Source organism: Lissotriton vulgaris, chromosome 1_1 (assembly GCF_964263255.1).
Source record: "Lissotriton vulgaris chromosome 1_1, aLisVul1.2, whole genome shotgun sequence".
Lineage (NCBI taxonomy): Eukaryota > Metazoa > Chordata > Amphibia > Caudata > Salamandridae > Lissotriton > Lissotriton vulgaris.
Window position 1 is genome coordinate 35,539,388 of NC_141685.1, and position 24,927 is coordinate 35,564,314.

The window sequence follows — 24,927 nt, forward strand, 5'->3', positions numbered from 1 at the left end:
GCTATGTTCGCGACACTAGCGATTTCTTGAAAAAATAGAAAACCTGGAATGGCAAGATGATATGTTCCTCATAACCTTAGATGTTGAGCAATTGTACACCAGCATAGCCCACAGTTGTGGTTTAAATGCAGCAGCTCATTTTTTAGGGCGAAGGCCATTGGATTTTCATGAGCACAATAAAATGGTTATTAGCTTAATGGAATGGTGCTTACAAAACAATTACTTTTCTTTTGGTAAAGAGGTATGGAGACAACTTAGAGGTGTGGCAATGGGAGCCTGCTTCTACCCCAGCTACGCGTGTTTACATGTGGGCTGGTGGGAGGAGCAGGTTCTTAATGTCACACACCAGGTATGGGTCAGAGAAAAAATTGTCAAATATTTACGCTACATAGATGACATCTTTATAGTATGGCAAGGTGAGGAAAAGGAAGCATGTCAATTCATCGATGAAATTAATAACAATGCCCTTAATCTTAAATTTACGTCTCACATCAGTGCCAAACAAATTGAATTTTTAGATGTCAGCGTTTATATAGATAAACATAATAGGTTACAGACGACCCTACACAGAAAAGCCACTGCAGGAAACACAACCTTGCATGCTTCTAGTCTCCACCCTATGCACACCATTGAAAGCATACCATTAGGAGAAATCCTACGAATTAAAAGAATATGTAGCTCTCCAGATGAGTATCTCAAATGTATCAGGGAATTGAGAACACGATTGAAAGCTCGAGGGTACTCTGATCCAGTGTTCGATCGGGCTTTGGCTAAAGCCGACAAACGATCTAGATCTAGCTTATTCCCAGAACAGACCAGTAATGATCAGGAAGCAGTCATTTCAATAGATGCAGTAGCGAATGAGGGCCCCAGATTCATTACAGCATTCAGTAGCCAAGACAAAAAGATCAGACAAATTATCAACCGTAATTGGCCTACTGTCCTGACGGATACTGTTTTGGGATGCATGTTACCAAAAAAACCACTGGTAACTTTTCGTAGAGCACAGAGTATGGGAACTGCTCTGGACCAAAGCAGTCCAGAGCTAAAGCAGAAAGCTAGTTGGTTACAACCGGTATCGGGGTTCCGCAAATGCTCCAATTGTAGAGCATGTCAATTTGGCATCAATACAACTCATTACAGTACCCCATTCAAGCTAGTTGATACCCCCATTGTGGGCTACCATACCTGTAAAACTGAATATGCTGTTTATGTCCTGACGTGCACCTGTGGCCTGAATTATATTGGCAGCACTAAACAACAGGTGCACGTCAGGATCTTGTAGCATATCAGGGCTATTTTGCACTGTGATCAAACGTACCCGGTGGCTCGGCACTTCCAAAGTACACATAATAAAGATGTTAATTGTTTAACTTATTATGTTGTAGCCTCCGTCCCTATACTTAGGCGGGGAGGCAATTGAGAGCTGAAACTCAGACAGTTAGAGTCCAGTATGATCCTCGAATATGACAGTAAATGGCCGAATGGGCTAAACAATACTGAGGATCTACGCAATTTTCTCTGACTACTATATAGCTCTGTTGCTGGATTGTACAGTGCTGCCTTCAACATCTGTCTAGGTAGTCAGGCTCCCTGTTACCTAGACAACATTCCCATTGACATATTGTCCGTTGTATTGATCTTTATGATATCTGTTTCTACATATAACAGTTTCCGTGGCTAGTCAAGTTCCTTGTTAGTCATGGCAACCAACTCAATGAATTCTTCACTTCCTTTTGTATATTCATATTTATCACATTTTACACATTTTAGCACTTTTTTAAGGGGTGTTTTTAGCACTTTTAACATGATAATATTTTTATACCTGTATGGAATGTTTTAATATTGCTTTTTATATGACAAAATTGTGATTTTATCCTAATTGTTGAAATAAGCATCATTGCATTTTTATACACAGGTCACTTTATCATGCTTCGTGCACACTACATATATTTGTTCTCTCTGAAGCAGGGGTGTCACTGCTTTTTGCACAACTAGACTTTGATCTAGCAGCACTATTATTTGCACTTTGATATCTTGTTTTGCCTCTGTAAATGTTGAAGACCTTCACTATATACTCTATGATATAACATTCTATGGATTTATCCAGTCATATGTTTACAAACTTCGCGACAAGACATGTTTCTTTTAAAAAAAAGAATTTCATTTATGAATTAAAAATTGTCTTGATAAGTTATATATATGTATCTAACTTATTTCGCGTATTTGCACAAGGAATATCTCAAAACATATAATGTTTTCTATGTCTATGGTCATGTGACGACATTGAAGGTGGGGCTTAAACAAGTCACTAAGCATTATAAAAACAAAAACGTTTGGCTAGATCTTTGCATGTGAACAAGGGCTCGTAGAGCCCGAAACGCGTATTGCCCTCCTGTTTTGCCAGCTGACAGTGCAATAAAGGATCTGTGAATTTCAGTGGTCCGTCTCCTACCTTGCTTCGCCGGTCCTGGGTGGATTTGGAAGTGGCGTTTTTTTGGAGTACAAAAGTATATATAGATATATATATATATATATATATATATAATAAACTTTAAATATATTTAAAATTAACACTAATAGATATGTAAATAATGTAAATGTCAAGGTATTTGTAGAGCGCACTGTCATCAAGCGGTTTCCTGGCGCTATTACTCATGCCGCTGTGGAACCCCTCCTTGCTTTCCCTGTGAATTGTCCACTCGTGGGCATCCCCAGGGTGAAGCCAGGCATCCTAGCGCTGTTGGGGCCGGTGTGGAGGTTAAGCAAGCTATTGCCCAGAGTTGCAGCGTGGGACCCATGATTAGAAGAGGCACCGAGGCGAGAATTATCAGGTCCAAGACCTGCCGAGGTGGGAATTGAACCCTGGTCCCGGGCCAGAACTCTGCATCAGGGTCTGCCGCTCTAACCATTGAGCCACACTCCTCCACAATATAATTTAAATGAAAAACACACACATATATATATTCAAATACAGGTAGTCCCAATTGAGTCGCACACGAGGCAGCAGAGAAAGGTTACCAGCCTTTTAATATCAGGTATGGAAGTACACAAGTGGCAGGCAACAATGTACAGCTTCCCCTTTGAGCCTGACGCGTTTCAGGTTTCCCCTTCTCCAGAGGCTGCCGGGAAAGTTCGTGCAGTGGCGGGCAGGCAATCCCACTATTTAAATACACAGTCACGCCTCCAGGCGTAATACAGGAATTATGGGATATGTAGTGCCCAAGTATTCTCCCGTGATTATGGCGCACTGATAGCTGTAGTAGATAAAGCCCTAAAGTGAGCCCCCTCCACAGTGTCCTTCCTCAATCCTGCTCTGTCGCACACGAGGCAGCAGAGAAAGGTTACCAGGGCTCACTTGCTGCAGACTCTTTCTTTGAGATGCTTAGATAGACGCCTCTGGTGCAGTAAGGATTCAGGCTTAGTGATTGTTCCACATGCTCCAAAGGGCACTTCATTCCTGAATATTTCTTCTAGCACTCCCTGTGTACAGCATAGGTCTAAGTGTGTCCCCACCCCAAATGGGCTGCATGGGTTTTCAGTCTTGCCGTTATGCATCACAATGTCACAGAGTTTGATTTAACCAAATGAAAACCGTACACACTTTCAGAGAGGGTGCTTCGATCTAAGGGGGCTGAAATCTACAGCCCTATCCCTAATGGGAAAAGGAATTGTCTCTTACTCTTCCCTCGACCGCTAGAAAAGCCATGCTTTCCTGAGCAGGACACTCTATTCTAGACGTAATCACAGATCACATTCATATCCAGTCCTGATTATTGCTCGGATCACAAATGTTTTGCGGATACCAGCTTGGTTCTTGCTGATATGTTACCTCCTTTTGCATTCTTTGCAAATACCTTATGCAAAAATGTTATCCTGTAACCATATAATACTGATTCACCAGTACTGAGTGCACTGTATTAATGTTTAGTTTTTTGATTCCTTACGCAGCATCTTTGGTGACGCTGTTCTCCCAAATGGCAGCTTCAATGTTTCAAGTGCTGGAATGTTTACGGGCACTGTCTGAAACCTAATCTAGACTTTTGTCTGTCCATCCTATTGATTCAGCGAAGAGGTAAGGCGAGTAGATTTATTGGCAGGACAAGTAGGTTTTTGTGCCATTTTGTCCTTCGACAAGTAGATTTTATAAACAATTCCATACCTCTGCCATTGTCAACAACTCGGTTTGAGATCATAAATGTCTTCATTGTTCAGGTGGGGAACTTTTACTACCTGATGTTTGCCTAGAAAATGTTACTGGAGAAAGTATTCCTTTGGTATGATACAGGACCTCTTTATGATTGAGTTTAAGAATGATAGAGGCATGGGAAAACTATATGTGGCAGTGAAGGGAGCCTCAGTTATAAGTTGGGTAGACCAAAAAACCGTGGGGTCACCCTGAATCTCAACAGTGTAGAAGAGGTGGTATTGATCGATGATGAAGGTGAGGGCGTGTCATCCTTTGCGCAAGAGTCCCTGAGGTTTTCACAGGAAATGTTCGAGAATTGCAGGGGTTCACTCACAAGATCACCTTGAAGGAAGATGCCAGACAGATCTGTCACACCTGCTAGAGTGAGAGGTGAGGTCATTAATGAATGAAACAGACTTGTTGACCATGGAATAATTGAACCTGTGGCCTTGACTGAGTGGTTGGCTCCATCGACCTCACCTCAGGTAAGTTTGCACCCAGATAGCAAGAATGATACAGCTTTTATCAGCCCTTTTGGTTATCGCTTCATAAGAATGCGTTTTGGCCTAGCGTCTGCTGCTGCTGCTGTATTCCAGCTGTTGATGCATCACATTTTTAAAGACACCATTGGAGTTGTTTATTTTCAGGATGATTTATTGGTGATGGGAACATGATGATAAGCTACAAATGGTGTTGAAACATAAGGGGGTGACAGCAGAGTTTTAAAAATGTGCATTTGCTGTGAAATCTGTGACATACTGTGGGCATGAAGTGAGTGAAACGGAATCACACATAAAAAATAAATCTTGGGGTCCATCGAGAATGCACCTGCTTCAGCCTCAAAGGATGAAGTCAGATCCTTTCTGGGGTTGTCAGAATATTGTTTTGTAAACAACTTTTGCGAGCAAGACTAATGGAATGAGTCAATTGCTAAAGGATCGTACTGAGTTTGTACGTAATAATCAGTTGCAAAAAGAATTGACTGCAGTCAAAGATTATGCATGTCAAGCCATTCTGTAATGTAGTTCCTATTTTCCCAATGGGCCCTGCGCATTGGAATAACATAAACAGTAGTATCGACGTATAAGTGCGGATCTTCCAGGCCTCTACTGACTATGCTAAACTTAATTGGGTTTGTTACCAACTAGCTCAGAGGTCACTGGAAACTTTCTTGACTGAATAGGAAGTGATCAGCTTCCCTGGTACAGACAAGAAGGGATTCAGCTTTCCAACAACCGTGCAACATGACAACTTTGCTCCTCAGATAAGAGTCAATCTCTAGAGTCGTGTGAACAATAGACAGTTATTTTACTCAGTCAGTTGTTGTGCAGATTACTTTCACAATATGTAGAGAATAGAGAGACGGGCGGTTTCAATAAAGGGTAACATTTATTGAACAGTCTTTCTTCTCGTACAAGAGAAATGAATTGCCACAATTGCAAGACTGGTTATTATAAAAAGTACGTACAGTAAGATAAGTATTGCGAAATAATACTGTAAAAGCATTGATATGGTTTCTTAGCCATACAATGGTTTAAAATGAATAAAACATATATACATTCATATATACATTAGGCTAAAATACTCAACTGGTTCTTCTAACTACGCCTACCCCAGTGTACCTGACCTAAGCCTAATACTTCGGAGGGGAGTAAGTAAGTAGCTTTAAGTTAAGTTGGTTTTGCCAAGGTTTGCTTCAAGAATTCTCTCTAAGGGTTTAGTCAACACCATACCTCTGGAATAGAATGATGGAGGTCTGGTATCTCCTTCAGGGAACTCGATATCCCAGTCACTCGCAAGAGTAGGCTGGAAACGCTGGAGCTGGATTTCTCGGCAGGAGAAAAGACAGCGTCTCTCTCAGCGCGTCGAGGAAGAGGAGGAAGGGCAGCTTGCATCTGCTGGGCTCTTGCAGGGGGATGGCTGTTCAGCTCCTAAGTTCACCACACCATCGTTCGCTCGTTAGCAGCGATAGCAGTAGTGATAGCAGCGATGGTATCATCAGCATAACAGCAGCATTTGCTTAAGGCAACGTTGGTAATATTTTTCTTTTTTTTTTTTTTTGAAGACCAATGGTCCCAAACTTTATTTAGTTTCACAGATGAGTTAAACAGCAGTCACACAGTGTCATAACAATAAACCACTACTACAAGCGGTACTCGGCTGTCAGTACAGAATGACATGGCAATTAAATACGAGTGAAAATAAACAGTAGCCAGTGGTAATGCATTAGTTCACAAGCAGCGGTGCTAGGAAATGTCTCGTGCCGCAGCGCTTGCGGCTCATGGCACTGCGCTAGGATCAGGGTGCTGTAAGAAATCCGACAGTCATTGCATTGAGTTATGTAACGTTGGTAATATTTATACCTGAAAGGTGCCTGGTTTGACGTAAGTTTTTGGACATAAGACGTCAATAAAGATGTCACTAGGAAATGATTGTCTATCAGTGCTCATTAGAGTTCTATTACTAATCAAAACATAGCAAGCGGGGCTTTCCCAGGTTGCTGAGTTTTTATCTTGTTGAAGAACTCAGAGTGTTAATCTAGGAATCTTAGATAGTAACTTCTGCTATGTCATTGCACTAATGAGCTGCAAAGGAAGTTGCAGAGGAAACTATTCTAAAATGTGGCTCTGTTCGTGTGAGGCCAGAGACGAGTTTCTGAATATTGCATTTGATCGGTTATGCCAATATAGGGGAACAAATGGATTTATAGCCGTATAGGGGCATAAAGTCACAGTATCGATCAGGGTCCTAGATTAGAACGCGACAATTCCATGCAGGGTTTTAATCCATTGGCTTTGTTCTGTTGTCACCACAGATGCCCAAGGAAAGGGACTAAGTTCATGGCTTTCCCAAATTGACAAGAAGGGAACTGAACCCATACTGTTGCTTACTTCACATTCCTTGTCTCCATCTGAGGAAAAGTTTTCAGTCATAGAAAGATGGTGGCTTGTGTGTGGGCTTTAGGAAAGTTTAGACAATATATTTGGTGCTCTGTGTTTACATTATGCACGGGCCACAAGCCCTTGACTAAAATCTTAACGACTACTGAGGAGTTAAAAGCACCACCATATGTAGTCCGAATGTCTCAGAGGCTCTTGGATTGTAATTATAATGTTGAGTACTTCCCTGGCGTACAAAACAACATGGCAGATTTTCTAATCAGGTCTCCCTTGATCATGGATGAACATATAGGGGGAGAATAGGAGGACTATAGCGTAGGCTTTTCTGAGGTGATGAAGACTGTGCCTTTTCTGTGGATGATTGGAAATGTTGTTTTACGAGGAGGATAGAATTTTATGTACAATCAAAGATTTCTGTCTAGATGGTTTGGCCAAGTATGAGCTTTCTGTATAAGAGTTCCAAAAGATTTTGGGAAGTAAGGAATGAGTTGTCAGTTGATAACAAGGGGTGCTTGCTGCGAGGAGATAGGATAATACCTCTTCTATCCTAGAGGTCCAATGGTTTGGCCATCATACATGAAGGACCTTTGGGAATAATCAAACCTAAGATTCTAGTTAAAATGTACTTTTGGTGACCTGGTGTTAATGTGGAAAGATGTGTAAGGAATTGTATGTCCTGTGCTAATGTGGACAAGTCCCAGATCACAATTGAACCACTCCTAGGAGTTACGAGTATTCGCTAGGGTATTTGGAAAGCCATTGTTATTCTAGGGATGGGTCTTGATTGTACTGGAGTTCCAAAATACTTTATAGCCCTTTTGGATTTGTTTTCCAAGTGGCCAGAAACATATGTGTTTACCATGGTTGACTCTCGTGCAATTGTATTTTTTTTTTAAAGGGGTGTTCCTCAGAGAGGAAATACCAAAGACATCGTTGACTGATATTGGATCACAGTTTGTGTCAGAGTTGTTGGAGCAATTCCTGTCCACTCTATCATCCTGCTAGCAATGGGTCAGTGGAGCGCTTCAATAGGGTGATTATGGACAGTATACAAATTGCCGTTCAGAATGGTAAGTGCTGGGAATAAGGGTTGGACAAGTTGATTTGGTTTTACAGAATTACCCCTACCATGATAGAGCGCAGCCTGTGTCGAGTGTCAACGAGTCGAGAACCATTTTTGAAGGACAATGCTGCTTGGTTGTCTAGAGATCGAAATGAAGAGTGGTCTTCCTCTGTGATCATGAGTAGCCTGAGGAGAGCCTAAGAGGTGCTGAAAGAGTACTTTGATCAGGAACATGGTGTTAAGAATGTGGTGTTGGAGTCAGGTGATTGGATGCAAGTTGAAATGGGTGTGAAAGTTTAGAAAGGTCAAAGAAAAATAAGACAGTCCCCTTCAGGTGATCGCATTTGTTTCTATTTCTGCTCCATTGAGTGATGGTTAAGACAGTCCCCTTCAGGTGATCGCATTTGTTTCTATTTCTGCTCCATTGAGTGATGGTTAAGACTTTGCATTGCAGTAAATTATCCAAATGTAACAACATTCTTGTGTGGAAGGAAGAGAAGGTGATGTGGAAATAAGGAATGGTTGGCTGTGGAATGATGAGGGCAAAATGTAGGTCTTGAGTGCGATGACAACAGTGTAAATCGTGAGCGTTGTTGTAGGGAGGGGAGTGATGAGAATGTTGTGGAGATGGGTGAACACGGGGACACTCCTGCATGCAACGGTATGGAGAACCCTGATATGGTTCCTGCACAATCTTCCCACACTAATAAGTGGGTAAGAGACAGTATGCAACCAGAACAAGTTAAGGATTTAGTTATGATTTAACAGAGAGGACTGCCATGCAGTTGCTGCCATTATATTGTATTCTGCTCCTTGCTCAAGGAACACATTATATTTATAATTGTTATGTGTATTTTGTATTTATTGTTTTAGGGTTACAACTTATTGGTTTATTTATTTATTTTGGTATATTTTGCCAGGTTTTAAAGGAGGAAGATGTGCTGTGTTTTTAAGTGGCACATGCCCTTTGTAGGTATTTGGAAGGGTAGTGGATCTGGATTGCAGAGTGGTTAAGGGGATCTTTTGTATGAGGCACTGACAACACTCGACAATGCTTTGCCTCTTAAATAAACTACTATTTAACCCACCTTGGACGCATGAATCTTTAAATTTTCCTTTGTGGTGGCCGAGACTGGGCCCAAATAACACAGCTACCTTTATCACCAAAAATGTTGATGTCTCCACTTTTGTGTATCATTCGTGTTCGCAAGCCATGCCTCACAAGTGAGGTACCTTCTTTATCAGGAGAAGTGTGGCACACAGAAAAGTGCAACAATTGTTATTATGAATTGAATGTCTCTCCATAATTAGCTTCCAAATGTGAGTGAGTGTGCAAGAAAGATCACGCTTTGCAAATTACCCTCTGAATCACATGATTGTGTGTGCCTCAGCTAAGCAAGTGTCGTGTTCATGGTCTGCGGATATTAAACCTCAATACCAGATCTCTGGTTAAACATCATCTGTCTATCATGGACCTTATCACCGACGAGGAGCCAGATCTGTTTATCATCACTGAGACCTGGCTCCAGGACACAGACGCAGCCATAATTAATTTGGCTTGCCCCCCAGGATATTCACTTTTTACGTGGAACCGCCTGTCCAGAGGTGGAGGTATTGCCCTAGCTATAAAATCTACTTTTGCGTGCACTTGGACGGGTCTGCATATTGCTGGGTGCGAAAGCGCCCTGTTTAAGATCACCATCAGTCCCCAGTTCACGCTGTCTGGGATGGTCGTGTACCGCCCCCCAGGCAGTGATGTAGCATTCAGGGGAGCTTTCCCTGAGGCGGTTAGTACGCTAGCTAGTGACTGCGCCAATTTTTGCATCTTAGGTGACCTCAACCTCCATTTTGACAATCAACAGACCTCGGCTATCAGTGGTTTTCTGGCGGATTTGGAGGCCCTTCAGCTGACCCAACTTGCCACTCAACCTACACATGTGGCTGGTCACATTTTGGACCCGTTTTTTACTAACTTACCGGATGTCCAAGTTTTGGCTATTTCTCCAGTGGGCTGGACCGATCATTTTTTGGTGTCCGTCTGGCTACCTCTCCCCGAAACCCCCATTATTCCATCTCCTAAGCGGATCCCTCGGCGGCACTGGAATAAGCTTAGGCTAGAGGACCTACATTACATCATGGCTGAAGAGCCACTAGGCCCTCTGCTCAACGTCACCTTGGGCTACGACCAATTCTGCAGCTGGATTACCAAGGCGCTCGACATATTGGTGCCATCATCTCAAGTAAATCCAGCTCCAGGCAGTCGAGTCCTTGGTATGACAGTGCTCTCCGCGCTCTGAAGGGCTCATGTAGACGGGCAGAAAGGGAGTGGCGGAAGACATATGATGTCGTAAAAAAAAAACGCGTATTTGGCTTCCGTCAAGCTCTACCATTGAGCTATTTGTAGAGCCCGTGCGGCGTTCTATGCGACAGAATTGCGTAACAGCCACAATCCATCGAAGACCATCTTCAAAGCCCTCAAAAATCTGATGGCTAAGAGAGCGGTTCCGCAAGTGGACGGTTCTACCTCCCATTGTGAGACCTTGGCCCCTTTCTTCTTGGAGAAAGTTAAGACCATTTATCAGTCGTTCCCCAGTACGACGCTGCCACTCATTCCTCTGAATGGCCCTCGCAGCTGCCCGGCATTACTCTCTCCCTACTCTTTCCTGGGATGGGTTTGTCAAGTTGGCACAACGAGTCAAGTCCGGTTCTCCTGCGGACCCGCTCAGACCTGCCCTCTTTAGAGATCCCTCTTTTCAGGGGCGCACTGTAGTGTGTTTGCTGATTAACCTTTCCTTGACTTCAGGTACGGTTCCTGCCAAGTGGAAGCAGGCGGTGGTTTCCCCGATCCTGAAAAAACCATCATTGGATCCTTTAAAACCGGAAAACTACCGCCCGATTTCATTGCTTCCCTGGCCGGCCAAAGTCATGGAGGCTCACGTCAACCTGGCTCTATCCGAGCATATGGCCCAGGCCAATGTCCTCGACCCTACGCAGAATGGGTTCCGTGCTGGTCCCAGCACGGAGACCGCCCTTCTGGCAATGGTAGAACATCTGCGGAGTGTGTTGGATTCAGGTCAAACGGCAGTGCTTATTTTATTAGACCTTAGCGCTGCCTTTGACACGGTGTCCCATCGCATCCTTCTGCACCGCCTGGAGGACATTGGCATCTGTGGCTCTGCTCTGCAGTGGTTCCGTTCTTTCCTTAGCGATCGCTCCTTCTGCGTTGCCACCCCTCCTTTTCAGTCCAAATTCCATCAGCTGGACCTGGGGGGTCCCTCAGGGCTCCTCGCTGAGTCCCACGCTTTTCAACCTGTACGTGCGGCCGCTGGCTGATGTCGCCAGGCAGTGGGGCCTAACCATGGTCTCGTATGCCGACGACACGCAGCTAGCGGTCATGATCAGCGGGGATGTCGAACAGGATGCCCCCAGGTTCCGAGATGGGCTGAGAGAGGTGGCCAGCTGGATGAATAACAACTGTCTCCAGCTGAACGCGAAAAAAACTGAGGTGATGATCGTTGGGAGGGGAGCGGATCGCTGGGGGGACATCTGGTGGCCTCTGGGTTAGGGCCGGCCCCTACACCAGTGATGGAACTTAGAAACCTGGGAGTGTGGCTAGATCACACCCTTTGCTTCACTACCCACACTAAGAGAGTGGCGGCATGCTGTTTCGGTGTCCTGCGTGGGCTAAGGCCGGTGCTCAAATTTTTTGATGCTCCGACGAGACAGTTGGTTATCCAAGCGACGATTATCTCCCGGCTGGACTATGCCAGCTTGCTCCTGCTGGGAGTTAACCAATCTGAGATCGTACGCTTGCAGCGCGTTCAGAACGCAGCTGCGAGAGCAGTGGTGGGTCTGCCGAGGTCCTGTCCCACTTCCAATACTCTGCGGTCCCTACATTGGTTACCGATCAAAAGTCGAATCCACTTTAAGGCCCTTAGCCTTGCCTTTAAAATTTTACAAGGGTCGGCACCTGAGATCCTCAATAATCTCTTATCCGCCTATGTCCCGACTTGCTCTCTTAGATCGCTTGGGCAATCCCTTGCGGTTATCCCGCGTTTCAGGCTTAGCCGGATGGGCGGTCGCTCTTTTCGTGTGAGAGCTGCGGCTCTCTGGAACTCCCTCCCTTTAGAAATCCGCCTGTTAGAGGATCTATTAGCATTCCGTAGGGCTGTGAAAACTCACCTGTTTTAATTCCTCTTATACTGACTTTTTGTACTTTTCTGTTTCCTTTTGCGTTGTGTTATGTTCACCTTTTCCATGCGCCAGGACGCTCCTTAGCTGGAGCATCTGTGCGCAAAATAAATGATAATAACATAACATAACATAACAACCTAAGCTCAGGCTTCTCCGAGTAATCACATCCCTAGAATTAGTATCTGGGACACATTTAAAAATGCAGAGAGGCCACTCATTTTTCATCCATTAATTTCCCAGTATGAATTGGAGCCTGGTGGGTACACAGTGAAATATCATTATAAGATGCAGCTCAAATGTTGTGGACAACCAACAAACGCTATATAAACCTACAACGAGAAGGGTCTAACGGACGTAACCATGTATTGCTTTTGTAAATTTGCAATTGAGGTAAACAGTTACAGATGGAAACGTGAGCTATTTCTATTTTTTACATTTTTTTTTATTTTAATTAAAAAAAATACCTGTTGCTGAATTTGTAATGTCTAGTTTTCAGAAATGTATAGCTTTCCGGGTTCACCCATGGCCTCCACATCTTTCTCCATCGTAAATTGCAAGTAGGTGGAAAGCACATAAAAAGGGAAAATGTACCATCCCTTGGAGAAGTTAACATACTGTGGTATTATTTTTTATAACTTTGGCTGTACCTGAATGCTGGGAAGTTAGTGATCTTGCAATCCAAACCTTTTGTTGATGTCCCTTATTGAGGGGGGAATGTTTGGAAGGCTTAAGTGTGAAGTTCAAGAAACATAAATGAAAGGACTTACCACAAGGGAGAATGTTCTTAGCAGCAAAACGGCTAAAGGCGAAACCAACCCATATGTTTGTTTTCACATACAAAGTATTTATTGGGAATATATGATTGACTTATCTAGTGAACACATATCTGTGTTATATAATTAATTCAAAATAAGAATAATGTTAACTTATTTTGTGCAGATGAGTTGATGGATTTAGAGCCTCAAATGATTCCATGTGATCTTACACACACAAGTGTAAAGCGCGGCTGTTGTCTTACTTTGACAGGTCACGTGACTGCTGGTTCTGAAGTGTTATTCATGGGAAACGAGTTCATGGAGGATACGCAAGTTCCATCTGTGAAGGAGCAAGGCGGCAGTCCTGGCACAGGTGAGAGATGCCTGTCACCTGCAGAGTGGATGCGTGCTAAGGTGAAGGTCCTACCAGATCCTTCTTGGCCCACTGAAGAGAAAGGTCTATCTCACAGGCCCTGCAGAGCTGAGAGAAGGAGCACGAGGCCTGTGTCCCTCGCTCAGACTGGACCTGAACGAACACTTATTTATAAACCTTCACTCAGCAGACTCTAGTGTATGAGGGAGACGGGTCATCGGTCACTAAAACAAAGACGTGCACGCGATGGAGTCTTTTAGATGCTGTTCAACTAGGGGTCATTTTAATGCAAAGATAGCTGCTAATGACTTAATAGGAAGCCGTAATCTATAACGAGATATGGAGTCAAATGGATTGTTAATTTTTATCTCTCGAAAGCGACACTACAACTCTGCTCATACTGCAGTACTTCACGTAAGGAACTATCACATACAAATTTTCAAATCCCAGGGAATTGACGACAGATGTTGTGATTGACTGCACCTCTGTTGAAGGGGATCGTTTGGGGCTGGTCTCTTAAGAACCTGGCCCGTGCACCATGAGTATAACTCAAGATCCTTAGTTAAAGGTCGGATGGTGTTGACTCTGAGAAGGATGAGCCTGTGGCCACTAACGGAGATCAGGTGCGCTGCGGAGACACTCCGCTGACGTGGAGACACTCCGCTGACGTGGAGAGGAGAAGTGTAATATTAGGATGACATTTATGATGGGTGAACCAAGTAAGGGATTCAGTGAGCTGATCAGGGCATTTAGCAGATTATGATTACTGGATTGCTTCTGGACTGAACCATCTACTTAGAATAAGTCAAGGTATCAGAAAGGGAGACTAAACCGCCTGATAACCTACCGTCTGACAGTGAAGCTCATGACTGCCATGGAAACAAAAGGCTCCAGGTTCAGGATGATAAAAACAGCATCCTCTGCATCCAGGCCTTTTAATATATTTATTGCTGGCATGCACCTATTATTTGGGGCCTTAATAAGCCATTATCTGCTACTCAGTCCAGCATTACGTTGAATTGCCTTTTACAACTGTTGGTATGCAGTGCAATCTCTAGGAGCGCACAAACTAACCTAAAGCTAATAAGTTAGTAGTTAACTTCTACCAAGTTCCTTATTAATTCTTTTGAGATGCTCCTCAATCTGGGTGTGAAAGAGTGTGTTTAGTTTTTTTTAAAAGACTCCTTACCCACCAGCCTGGTTGGTGGCTTGCTGCAACCAGAATACCTAGCGCATCAAGAGTGTGCCTTTGTCGCCTAGATACAGTGGAGCGGGTTTTTTCAGGGGGGGGGGGGGGGTTAATTATCTCAAATGAGAAAAAGAGGTGAACTAAAATGTTCTTTTGAATTACCCAATAGTGTGGTCTACGTTAATAATGGCAACCGTAGGCAAGGATTAAAAGCTGTGGTGGATGCGTTTTGAGAAACCAACGGACTCTCTTATTATTGGTATGGGTCGACAAGTTTTTTTTTTTTGCTCAAAGATTGCCAACTGGTAGGGAGCTTCGTCTGGAGGCTCGCAGGGCTAGGGCTCGCCATTGGCGCAAATCCTGTCGAAAGCCCAGCCATCGCCCCCCCACTCAGGAGAACGGGGGATAAACATAGGGGCCAACGCAATCGGAATCTAGCGCCCCCAGCAGGATCGAGGACAGAAAAAGAAGCTGCAAAGCTTACCAGGACATGCAACCCACTCCACCTGCTCAGCCTACCTCACGAGCAACCCCTGTCCCGCACTGGGTAGCACCTAGGTGGTTCAGTGAGGACATCGGTGCCACATCTTGTGCTGCATTGTGCACCTCAGTGCGGTCTGCTTCTGGGCATGCCTCATGCCGACGGGGAGTCCCGGGGTGTGGGGCTCCGGGGGAGAGTGTGGCTCCCGGCCCTCTGGACGCTGCTGCACTGTGTGCTTCTGGCCGGGTCGGGCGAACATGTGCCCTCGCTTCGACTGCAGCAATCTTGTGCGGGCCACCTCCTGAGTGATCTTGCTTTGACTACGGCGATCCTGTGAAGCCATCTGCTGGGTAGCCATCCGCCACCACTGCATCGTAAAGGTTCTGCTGAGTGGGCTGCTTCTCTCTGCACCCCCTGCAGCCCGGGAGCCCATGGTGGATATCTGATTAAAGTGAGCGTGAAGGTTATGGAAAGCCTGGCGGGAGGAGGGTGTGATTCCAGGCCCTCCCAACTCTGGTGTGGAAGGGTGAGCGTAATGGTCCGAGCACTACAGTGATCCACCTCTTGGTTTGGTATTTCCTCGGAGTCAAGTCACCTGGACAACCTGGCTGCTAACACAGCTGGCCCCTCAAGCCTGTAATACCTGCCTCAGCCTAAGGATTGCTCCACCAGAACTTGGGGCACAGTGTGGAGCTGCTGGAGCTGCCCTTCTCCCCCTGCACTGTGGCCCTAAAATACGGTTTTATGTCAGATTTCTCCCTTTTGTTTTTGAGCTTCTTCATAGTAGGAAGGCTTGGGCTACCTCACAACAGGCACCTCGCTAAGGCTACTTCATCAGTGTGTTTTCCACCTATCTCCAGCCTCAGCCTACTCTTTGCGTTACCTCTTCAATTGAAATGCTCTTTGGGCTCCTTCGGTGGGATCTCCACCAAATACCAGGCTCTGTTTTCTGTTTGGGCTCCCTATGCAGCTGAATGACATTGGGCAGCGCTCTCAAGAGGTTTTCTACCAATCACCAGCTCCTGTTTGTGGCTAATCTTCAGCTGAAAGCACCGGTGCGAAATGCGTAGATTTCAATGTCGGAACACAGCTAGGTCAAAGCTTGGTACTGTGGACCTACACTGCTACCGGGCGCGTTCACTATACTTCCATGCACATACTGTCGCTCACAACGTCAAGATATTCTGTTTACCATTTGCCAATACTGGCCTGATGTTTAATCATACTTACATCTAATCCTGGTTTTGTCTACCTTACAACATTATTGGTTCAGTGCTTGAACCTGTCCACATCTACTGCTTGTATTGTGCGACTGTATCATTATCCTGTGTGTTTCACAGTGTTTCTTGACATGTACTGTTTCTTAGGCCTACACGTTTAACTATACTACAACACTGTTTTGATGATGGTACATGCTTATGTATGAACTAGTCTCTTGTCCGCCTTATGCCATTATTGGTTCGGTGCTTATCAATGTTAGTCCCTGGTATTGTACGACTGCACCATTACCCTCAATCAATCAATCAATCAAAGCATTTATAAAGTGCACTACTCACCCAAAGGGTCTCAAGGCGCTAGGAGAGGGGGGTCCGCTACTGCTCGAACAGCCAGGTCTTGAGCTGCTTCCTGAAGGCGAGGTGGTCCTGGGTCAGGCGGAGGTGGGTCGGGAGGGAGTTCCAGGTCTTGGCGGTGAGGTAGGAGAAGGACCTTCCCCCTGTGGTGGCTCTTCGGATGCGGGGTACAGTGGCGAGGGCGTGGCCGGTCGATCGAAGCTGGCGGTTGGGAGCATAGAAGTTGAGGCGGTTGTTGAGGTATCCTGGTCCTTCGTTGTGTAGGGCTTTGTGTGCGTGGGTGAGGAGGCGGAAGGTGGTTCTCTTTGTTGATCGGGAGCCAGTGCAGGTCTTTCAGGTGTCTGGAGATGTGGTTGCGACGAGGGATGTCCAGGATGAGTCTTGCTGAGGCGTTCTTGATCCGCTGGAGTCTCTTCTGGAGTTTGGCGGTGGTTCCGGCGTAGAGGGAGTTGCCATAGTCCAGACGGCTGGTGACCAGGGCCTGGGTGACCGTCTTCCTTGTCCACCGGAAGATCTTACGTAGCATGCGCAGGATGTTGAAGCACGACGAGGAGACGGCGTTGACTTGTCTGGTCATGGAGAGTGAGGAGTCCAGGATGAAGCCCAGGTTGCGTGCGTGGTCTGTTGGTTTGGGTGCGCTGCCTAGGGCGGAGGGCCACCGGGAGTCGTCCCGGAGGGTGAAGATCCCAGGATGAGGACTTCCGTCTTATCCGAATTCAGTTTCAGGCGGCTGTTCTTCATCCATTCGGCTACCTCTTTCATCCCTTCATGAAGGTTGGCTCTGGCGGTGGCGGCGTCGTTGGTGAAGGAGAGGATCAGCTGGGTGTCGTCGGCGTAGGAGATGGTGTTGAGGTTGTGCTGGCGTGTGATGGCTGCGAGGGGGCTCATGTAGACATTGAAGAGGGTTGGGCTGAGCGAGGAGCCTTGGGGAACGCCGCAGATGACTTCGGTGGCTTCTAATCTGAACGGGGGGAGGCGGACTCTCTGTGTCCTTCCGGCGAGGAAGGAGATGATCCACTCCAATGCCTTTTCCTGGATTCCGACGTTGATGAGGCGCTGCACTAGGGTGCGGTGGCAGACAGTGTCGAAGGCCGCGGAGAGGTCAAAGAGGATGAGGGCCGCTGTTTCTCGGTTGTCGAGCAGGGTTCGAATGTCGTCGGTCGCTGCGATCAGGGCGGTCTCGGTGCTGTGGTTGGCTCGGAAGCCAGACTGCGAGAAGTCGAGGGATCCGTTCATCTCGAGGACGGCGGCCAGCTGCTTGTTGGCGGTCTTCTCGATGACTTTTGCAGGAAACAGGAGCAGCGAGATGGGGCGGTAATTCTTGAGGTCGGTGGGGTCGGCTGATGACTTCTTTAGTAGGGCGCTGAGTTCGGCGTGCTTCCAGCTCTCCGGGAAGGTGGCGGTGTCGAAGGAGGTGTTAATGATGTCCCGCAGGTGGGGTGCGATGACAACGTCGGCCCTGTTGAAGACGTGGTGAGGGCAGGGGTCGGTCGGGGATCCGGAGTGGATGGAGTTCATCGTGCGGACGGTCTCTTCGGTGCTGACCGGGGTCCAGGCGTGGATGGTGGTGGTGGGGGGCGGTGGTTCGGTCGTGGCATGCGTCGGTTGAGTGCAGAAGCTGTTGTGTATGTCTGCGATCTTGTTGTGGAAGTAGGAGGCGAGGGAGTTGCAGAGGTCTTGCAAAGGGGTGATGTCGTTGTTTCCGGCGTTGGGGTTGGAGAGCTCTTTAACGATGTTGAAGAGTTCCTTGCTGTTGTGTGCGTTGTTGTCCAGTCGTTCCTTGAATGCAGTTTTCTTGGTGGCGTGAATCAGTTGGTGGTGTTTTTGGGTGGCGAGCTTGAGGGCAGTCATGTTGTCCGGTGTTGGGTCTCTGCGCCAGGCTTTCACGAGTGCTCTGCAGTTCTTCTTGGAGCTCTTGAGTTCGTCGTTAAACCATGGGGCTTTCTTGCTGCCGGGTCTGCTCGGCGGGGTCTTTAGGGGGGCGAGGTCGTCTGCGCAGTCGCTGATCCACTTTGTGAGGTTGGTGGCCGCTTGGCTGGGGTTCGTAGTGCTGGTGGGTGGGTTCTTGCACAGGGAGGTAGCGAGCTGGTCGGCTGTGATCTTGTTCCAGCTTCTGCGTGCAACCTGTTGCTGGTGGTGGTGGTGGATCGTGGTTCTTCTGAAGCTGAAGTGGACGCAGCTGTGGTCCGTCCAGTGGAGTCCGGTGGCGTGGCTGAAGGCGATGTCCTTGCTGGAAGAGAACACGGGGTCGAGTGTGTCCGGCGTAGTGGGTGGGGGTGGTCACCAGTTGCTTGAGTCCGAGGTTCGCAAGGTTATCCAGCAGGGAGGTGGTGTTGCGGTCATTGAGGTTCTCCAGGTGGAAGTTGAGGTCCCCAAGGAGGATGTAGTCAGGGGAGGGCGTGCGGGCTGACGAAGTCGGCGACGTCCACGCTGAATTGTCCCGGGGGTCTGTAGATGAGGGTGCCTCTGAGGGTGGTCTTGGGGTTGATGTGGATCTGGATGTGCAGGTGCTCGGCGGGTGCAAGGGTGTCGTCAGTGTTGGTCGTGATGCGGATGGTGTTCTTGTGGATGATGGCGATGCCTCCTCCAGTCTGGTTGATGCGGTCCCTCCGGATGATCTTGTAGCCGCCTGGGATGGCGATGGCGGGCACTGAGGAGGCGTTCATCCAGGTTTCCGTGAGGAAGGCAACGTCTGGGGCTGTTGAGTCGAGCAGGTTCCAGAGCTCTAACCATTTATTGTGTTTCTGTGCATATACTCTTCTATATGCTTACTAGCTGACTCTGCCCATCAATATTGTCTTGTGTGCATACACTGTGATTTCATGTTGATGTTGTCTTTTGTCCACGTTGTGATCTTTACCTACTATACTTCATATCAGCAGTAGTGTCCCTGCCTGTCCAATGTATGCTGTACAGGTTTACCCTGATGTTGTACCCATGTTATTAACGCTAGAACTGCTTAGGCCTCCCCGGCAAACTGGCCTACAAACAAGCGCAGACAGCATGTCCCCCATCAAACCACCCAACACCAAGAGGTCCAACAAACACGCCATCTGAGAATGCAAATGAATAGAGCGATGAGGGCACTCCAGCAGAGACCCCACACACCACACCGCACTAAAATTCATCCAAGATATCACTGCTCCCTCAAAGAAGCCAAAAAAGATACCCTGGCCACTCGCATCGAAACCAGCAGCAGCCACTCAAAGGAACTATTCAACATCATTAGAGAGCTCTCTGCCCCAGCAGCCGTCAAAAACACAACCCCACACAGGACCTCTGCAACGCCCTCTTGAACCACTTCAACAACTAGATAGCAGACACCTACAGCAATTCCAACGCTCAATCAATGGAGATCATTCCACTCGACTCCTGCCGACATCCGGCACAACCACCACACCGACTGGACCCCCCTCAACACTGAGACCACCGCGACCATCATGACTTCCTTACAATCAGGCACTCCGACAGACCCCTGCCCACACCACACCTTCAACCTAGGATGGAAGGACATCTGCCCTCCGCTCACTTACATCCTCAAAGCGGCCATAAACACCGCCACCTTCCCAGAAACATAGAAACTCACAGAAGTGAGGCCCCTCCTAAAGAAACCCACCGCAGACCCCAACAACCTCAAGATTTACCCCCTTATCTCACTCCTCCCATTCCCTGTGAAGGTCCTTGAAAAAACCATCAACCACCAGCTCACATATAACCTGGAGAGAAGCAACCTACTAGACACCTCCCAATCCAGCTTCTGATCCAACCACAGCACAGAAATGGCCCTCATAGCCTCAACAGACTGCATCAGAACCATCCTCGACTGTGGAGAATCCACTGCCCTTATCCTTCTCGACCTCTCTGCAGCCTCTGACACCGTGTCCCACCACATCAGCATCACCTAATTTTTCACAGGACGCACACAAAGAATTCGCCTACCACACTACACCTCCAAAGCCAAGTACACCATCTGCGGCGTCCCCCAGGACTCCTCACCCAGCGCCACCTTCTTCAACATCTACATGACTCTGCCAGCCAACATCGTCCGCAGCCACAGATTCAAAGTCATCTCATACACAGACGACCCCCAACTCATCCTATATGCCACTGAAGACACCTGTGCCACCAGAGCCAACTTCTGGAAAGCTAAGACCAACATCGCCGCCTGGCTGAAAAATAACTGCCTGAAATTGAACAAAGACAAGACGAAAGTGCTCATCTTTGGAAGAAGCCCTCCCCTGTGATACGACTTCTGGGGGGCCCCGCTATTGGACCTGCACCGACCCACTCCCCCAACCACCCACACCAGGAATCTGGGCATCATCATAGACAACGGGTTCTCCATGATGCGCCGGGTCAGCGCAGTAACCTCTACAAACCTCCACATCCTCTGAATGCTCTGCAAGATCTTCAGGTGGACCCCGCCCGGCACCAGGAGAACAGCAACACAGGTCCTCATCACAGCCGACTGCACTATGGAAATGAATTCTACGTCGGAATTACCACCCAGCTCCTGAAACTACTCCAGACAATCCAAAACGCACGGGCAAACTCATCCTTGATCTCCCAAGTCGATCAAGCATCACTCCCCCCCTCAGAAACCATCACTGGCTCCCAATCAAGAAGAGATGCCACTTCAAACTACTAACTCACGCTTACAAGGCCCTCCACAACCCATGACCTGCCTACATCATCCACTGCATGACTTTTCACCAGCCAACCAGCCCACCAGCCACCTCCGCTCAGGCCACCTTGTCCTCGCACATGTCCCACACATCCATCGGATACATGGAGGAGGTCGATCCTTTTCCTACCGCGCTGCTAGTCCTGAAACCACCTGCCCCTCCTCCTCTGGACCTCCACCACCTGTGCCGACTTAAGGAGAGCACTCAAGACCTGGCTGTTCGATTGAACGGCTCATACTTAGCGCCTGGATACTGCCCGGAATGATAAGCCATACTCTACAAATCCTTTTTATATGATATGATACAAACCCTACCTCAGCCACTAGCCATTGGCACCTCAACCATTAATGAACTCGAGAAAATGAGCACACAGGTGCTACTGGGCAATCTAGGCACTAGTTACTGCACAGATAACCCCCCACCAAATCCTGAACGACTTCCCCTCTCCACGCATCTCTGACCCTGCCCCCCCTTTCCCCAGTAAAGACAAAAGGCATTCCACCTAATCCATGGAACGACCCTCTTCTGCAACAGGCAATCATTTTGACAGATCCCCTCCCTTGAGAAGGGCCCTAAATAGCCGTCTGTGCAATAGGACTGTACACCAATGTTACACCGCAACTCCACCATGGAAAGGTATGGCCCCAACTCATACCGTATTAGGTTCCCATGAAACCTCTGCAAAACTGCTGCAAAAAATGTCAAGCCCAAATTAATTGAATAGACACTAACGACTGACATCTTCTACAGTCCTGCACACGGAGGCCTTAAAACTGACTTCATCTTCTATACTATGAAACCCGCCAAATGGAGAGAGATGTCCAACAGCACTTTTCATAATTGGCACTACCAATGTCCCTTATGGAACTAAGCTCACTGTATCCCCTTCCCAGAATGTCAACGGAGAATTGTCCATGACCATCTACAAAAATTGGAACATCCTAGTCCATGCCTCTAAAGAAAACCTAACCCTCTTTGATCGCCACTTCCCTAAGCTCTGTGCCGCCATGCCATCTGGTTCCACCCCCCCCCCCCCCCCCCCCACATCGGAGAGCCAAGTTCTCTCACCCTCTACTAGAGAACTAATCCATGCACCCTCACCTCCACCCAAGAATCCGTCTACTCTAAATCCTGCTTGCACTAACTCCACCCCTTTCAGCCCCCTCTATTGCCAGACAACCGAACAATACAATTTGATTATAAGAATCATTCTTCCCCTACTCATCCCACGTCCGGGACTCCTCCCAATCCGGCATCCGAAGCAACCACAGCATGGAGCCTGCACTCCTCGCTGCCACCGATGACATCCGCTCCCTCCTCGACCGAGACGAGAGTGCAGCTGTCATCCTACTGGTCCTCTTGGCCGCTTACAACACAGTCTCCCACTGCACCATAATCATGAGACTCCAAAACACCAGCATACTCGAGAAGGCACTGGACTGGATCCTCTCCTTCCTCACCGGCCAGACACAGCGAGTCAGACTACCCCCATTCCTTTCAGAATCTACACAGATCAGCTGCAGAGTGCCCCAGGGTTCCTCCGTGAACCCCATCCTCTTCAACGTCTACATGGTCCTCCTTGCAGACCTCATCAGAAGCCGCAGACTCAACATTGTCTCCTACTCTAATAACACGCAGCTGATCCTCACCAACGAACCCACAACCGCCAGATCCAACTTCCAGAGCAGAATGAAGACTCTCGCCACCTGGATGAAAGACAGCTGCCTCAAGCTCAACTCGGAAAAGACTGAAGTGCTCAACCTGGGTCCCACCACTTCAGACTGGGATGACTCCTGGTGGCCAGCTCATCTAGGACCTCCACCCATCCCTACGGACCACGCACTCAACCTTGGCATCATACTGAACTCATTGCTCTCAATGAACCGCCAAATCCACTCAGTTTACTCACCCTGCTTCTATACACTCTGGCTGCTTTGAAGGACATTCAGTTGGATCCCCACAGAATCCAGAAAGATCGTCACCCACGCACTCATCACCAGCAGATTCGACTACGACAACACACTTTACGCCAGGATTCCCCTCGTAACAATTCAAGAAACTACAATATGTTCAAACGCAGCCGCCAGACTGGTTCTTGACATGGTAAACAGTCAAAATATCGATTTTTTAATTTCGACTTACACTTATATCGAGTTGCTAATATCGATGGGACAGAATATCGATGTTCAGAATATCGATGGCCAGAATATCGACCCTAAGGTAAGTAATATCGAAATTACTTATATCGATAGCATATATATCGATGTAAGTAATTTCGATTTACTAATATGTGTTAGAAATTTTAGTTAAGTATTTAAATTAATTGTTATAATATGTGTTTAATATGTGTTTATAAATAAAAAATATATAAAAGTAAATAATATGTTTTACTACCAGAGCGGGTTGTGGGTTTTTAGGGGAATAGGGTGGGAAGTAATTTATTTGTAATTAAATAATTATTTTTTAATGATTAATTTATTTTGCAATTAAATATTGATTGGCAATGAATTATTTTAATTGATTAATTGATTAATTAATTGATAATTTATGTATATTTTTAAGTAAATTATATGTTTTACTACTGAAGCGGGTTGTGGGTTTGTAGGGGAATAGGGTGGGAAGTAATTTATTTGGAATTAAATAATTATTTTTCAATGATTCATTTATTTTTCAATTCAATATTAATTGGCAATGAATTATTTTAATTGATTAATTGATTAATTGATAATTTATGTATTTTTTTAATTAAATTATATGTTTTACTACTGGAGCGGGTTGTGGGTTTATAGGGGAATAGGGTGGGAAGTAATTTATTTGTAATTAAATAATTATTTTCTAATGATTTATTTATTTTGCTATTAAATATTATTTGGCAATGAATTATTTTAATTGATTAATAGAATAATTAAATGATAATTTATGTTTATTTTTAACTAAATTATATGTTTTACTACTGGAGCGGGTTGTGGGTTTGTAGGGGAATAGGGTGGGAAGTAATGGTAAAGGGGTATTTTTAGGGTTCAGGGTCAGTTTTTAGTTTTTGGGTAAAGGGGTATTTTTAGGGTTCAGGGTCAGTTTTCATTTTTTGGGTAAAGGTATTTTTGGGGTTCAGGGTCAGTTTTCAGTTTTTGGGTAAAGGGGTATTTTTAGGGTTCAGGGTCAGTTTTTAGTTTTTGGGTAAAGGGGTATTTTTAGGGTTCAGGGTCAGTTTTCAGTTTTTGGGTAAAGGGGTATTTTTAGGGTTCAGGGTCAGTTTTCAGTTTTTGGGTAAAGGGGTATTTTTAGGGTTCAGGGTCAGTTTTCAGTTTTTGGGCAAAGGGGTATTTTTTGGGTTCAGGGTCAGTTTTCAGTTTTTGGGTAAAGGGGTATTTTTAGGGCTCAGGGTCAGTTTTTAGTTTTTGGGTAAAGGGGTATTTTTAGGGTTCAGGGTCAGTTTTCAGTTTTTGGGTAAAGGGGTATTTTTAGGGGTCAGGGTCAGTTTTCAGTTTTTGGGTAAAGGGGTATTTTTAGGGGTCAGTTTTCAGTTT

General features: G+C 46.4%; 1 protein-coding gene across 1 annotated transcript in view; it reads left to right on the forward strand.

Annotated features, from left to right (window-relative positions):
- The window catches only part of LOC147737084 (uncharacterized), a 466,498-nt gene that overhangs the window by 83,472 nt on the left and 358,099 nt on the right, over positions 1-24,927 (forward strand). Inside the window, 1 exon segment of the mRNA XM_086922785.1 lies at positions 13,373-13,474. Within this exon segment, the coding sequence (XP_086778911.1) occupies positions 13,373-13,474 (102 nt within the window).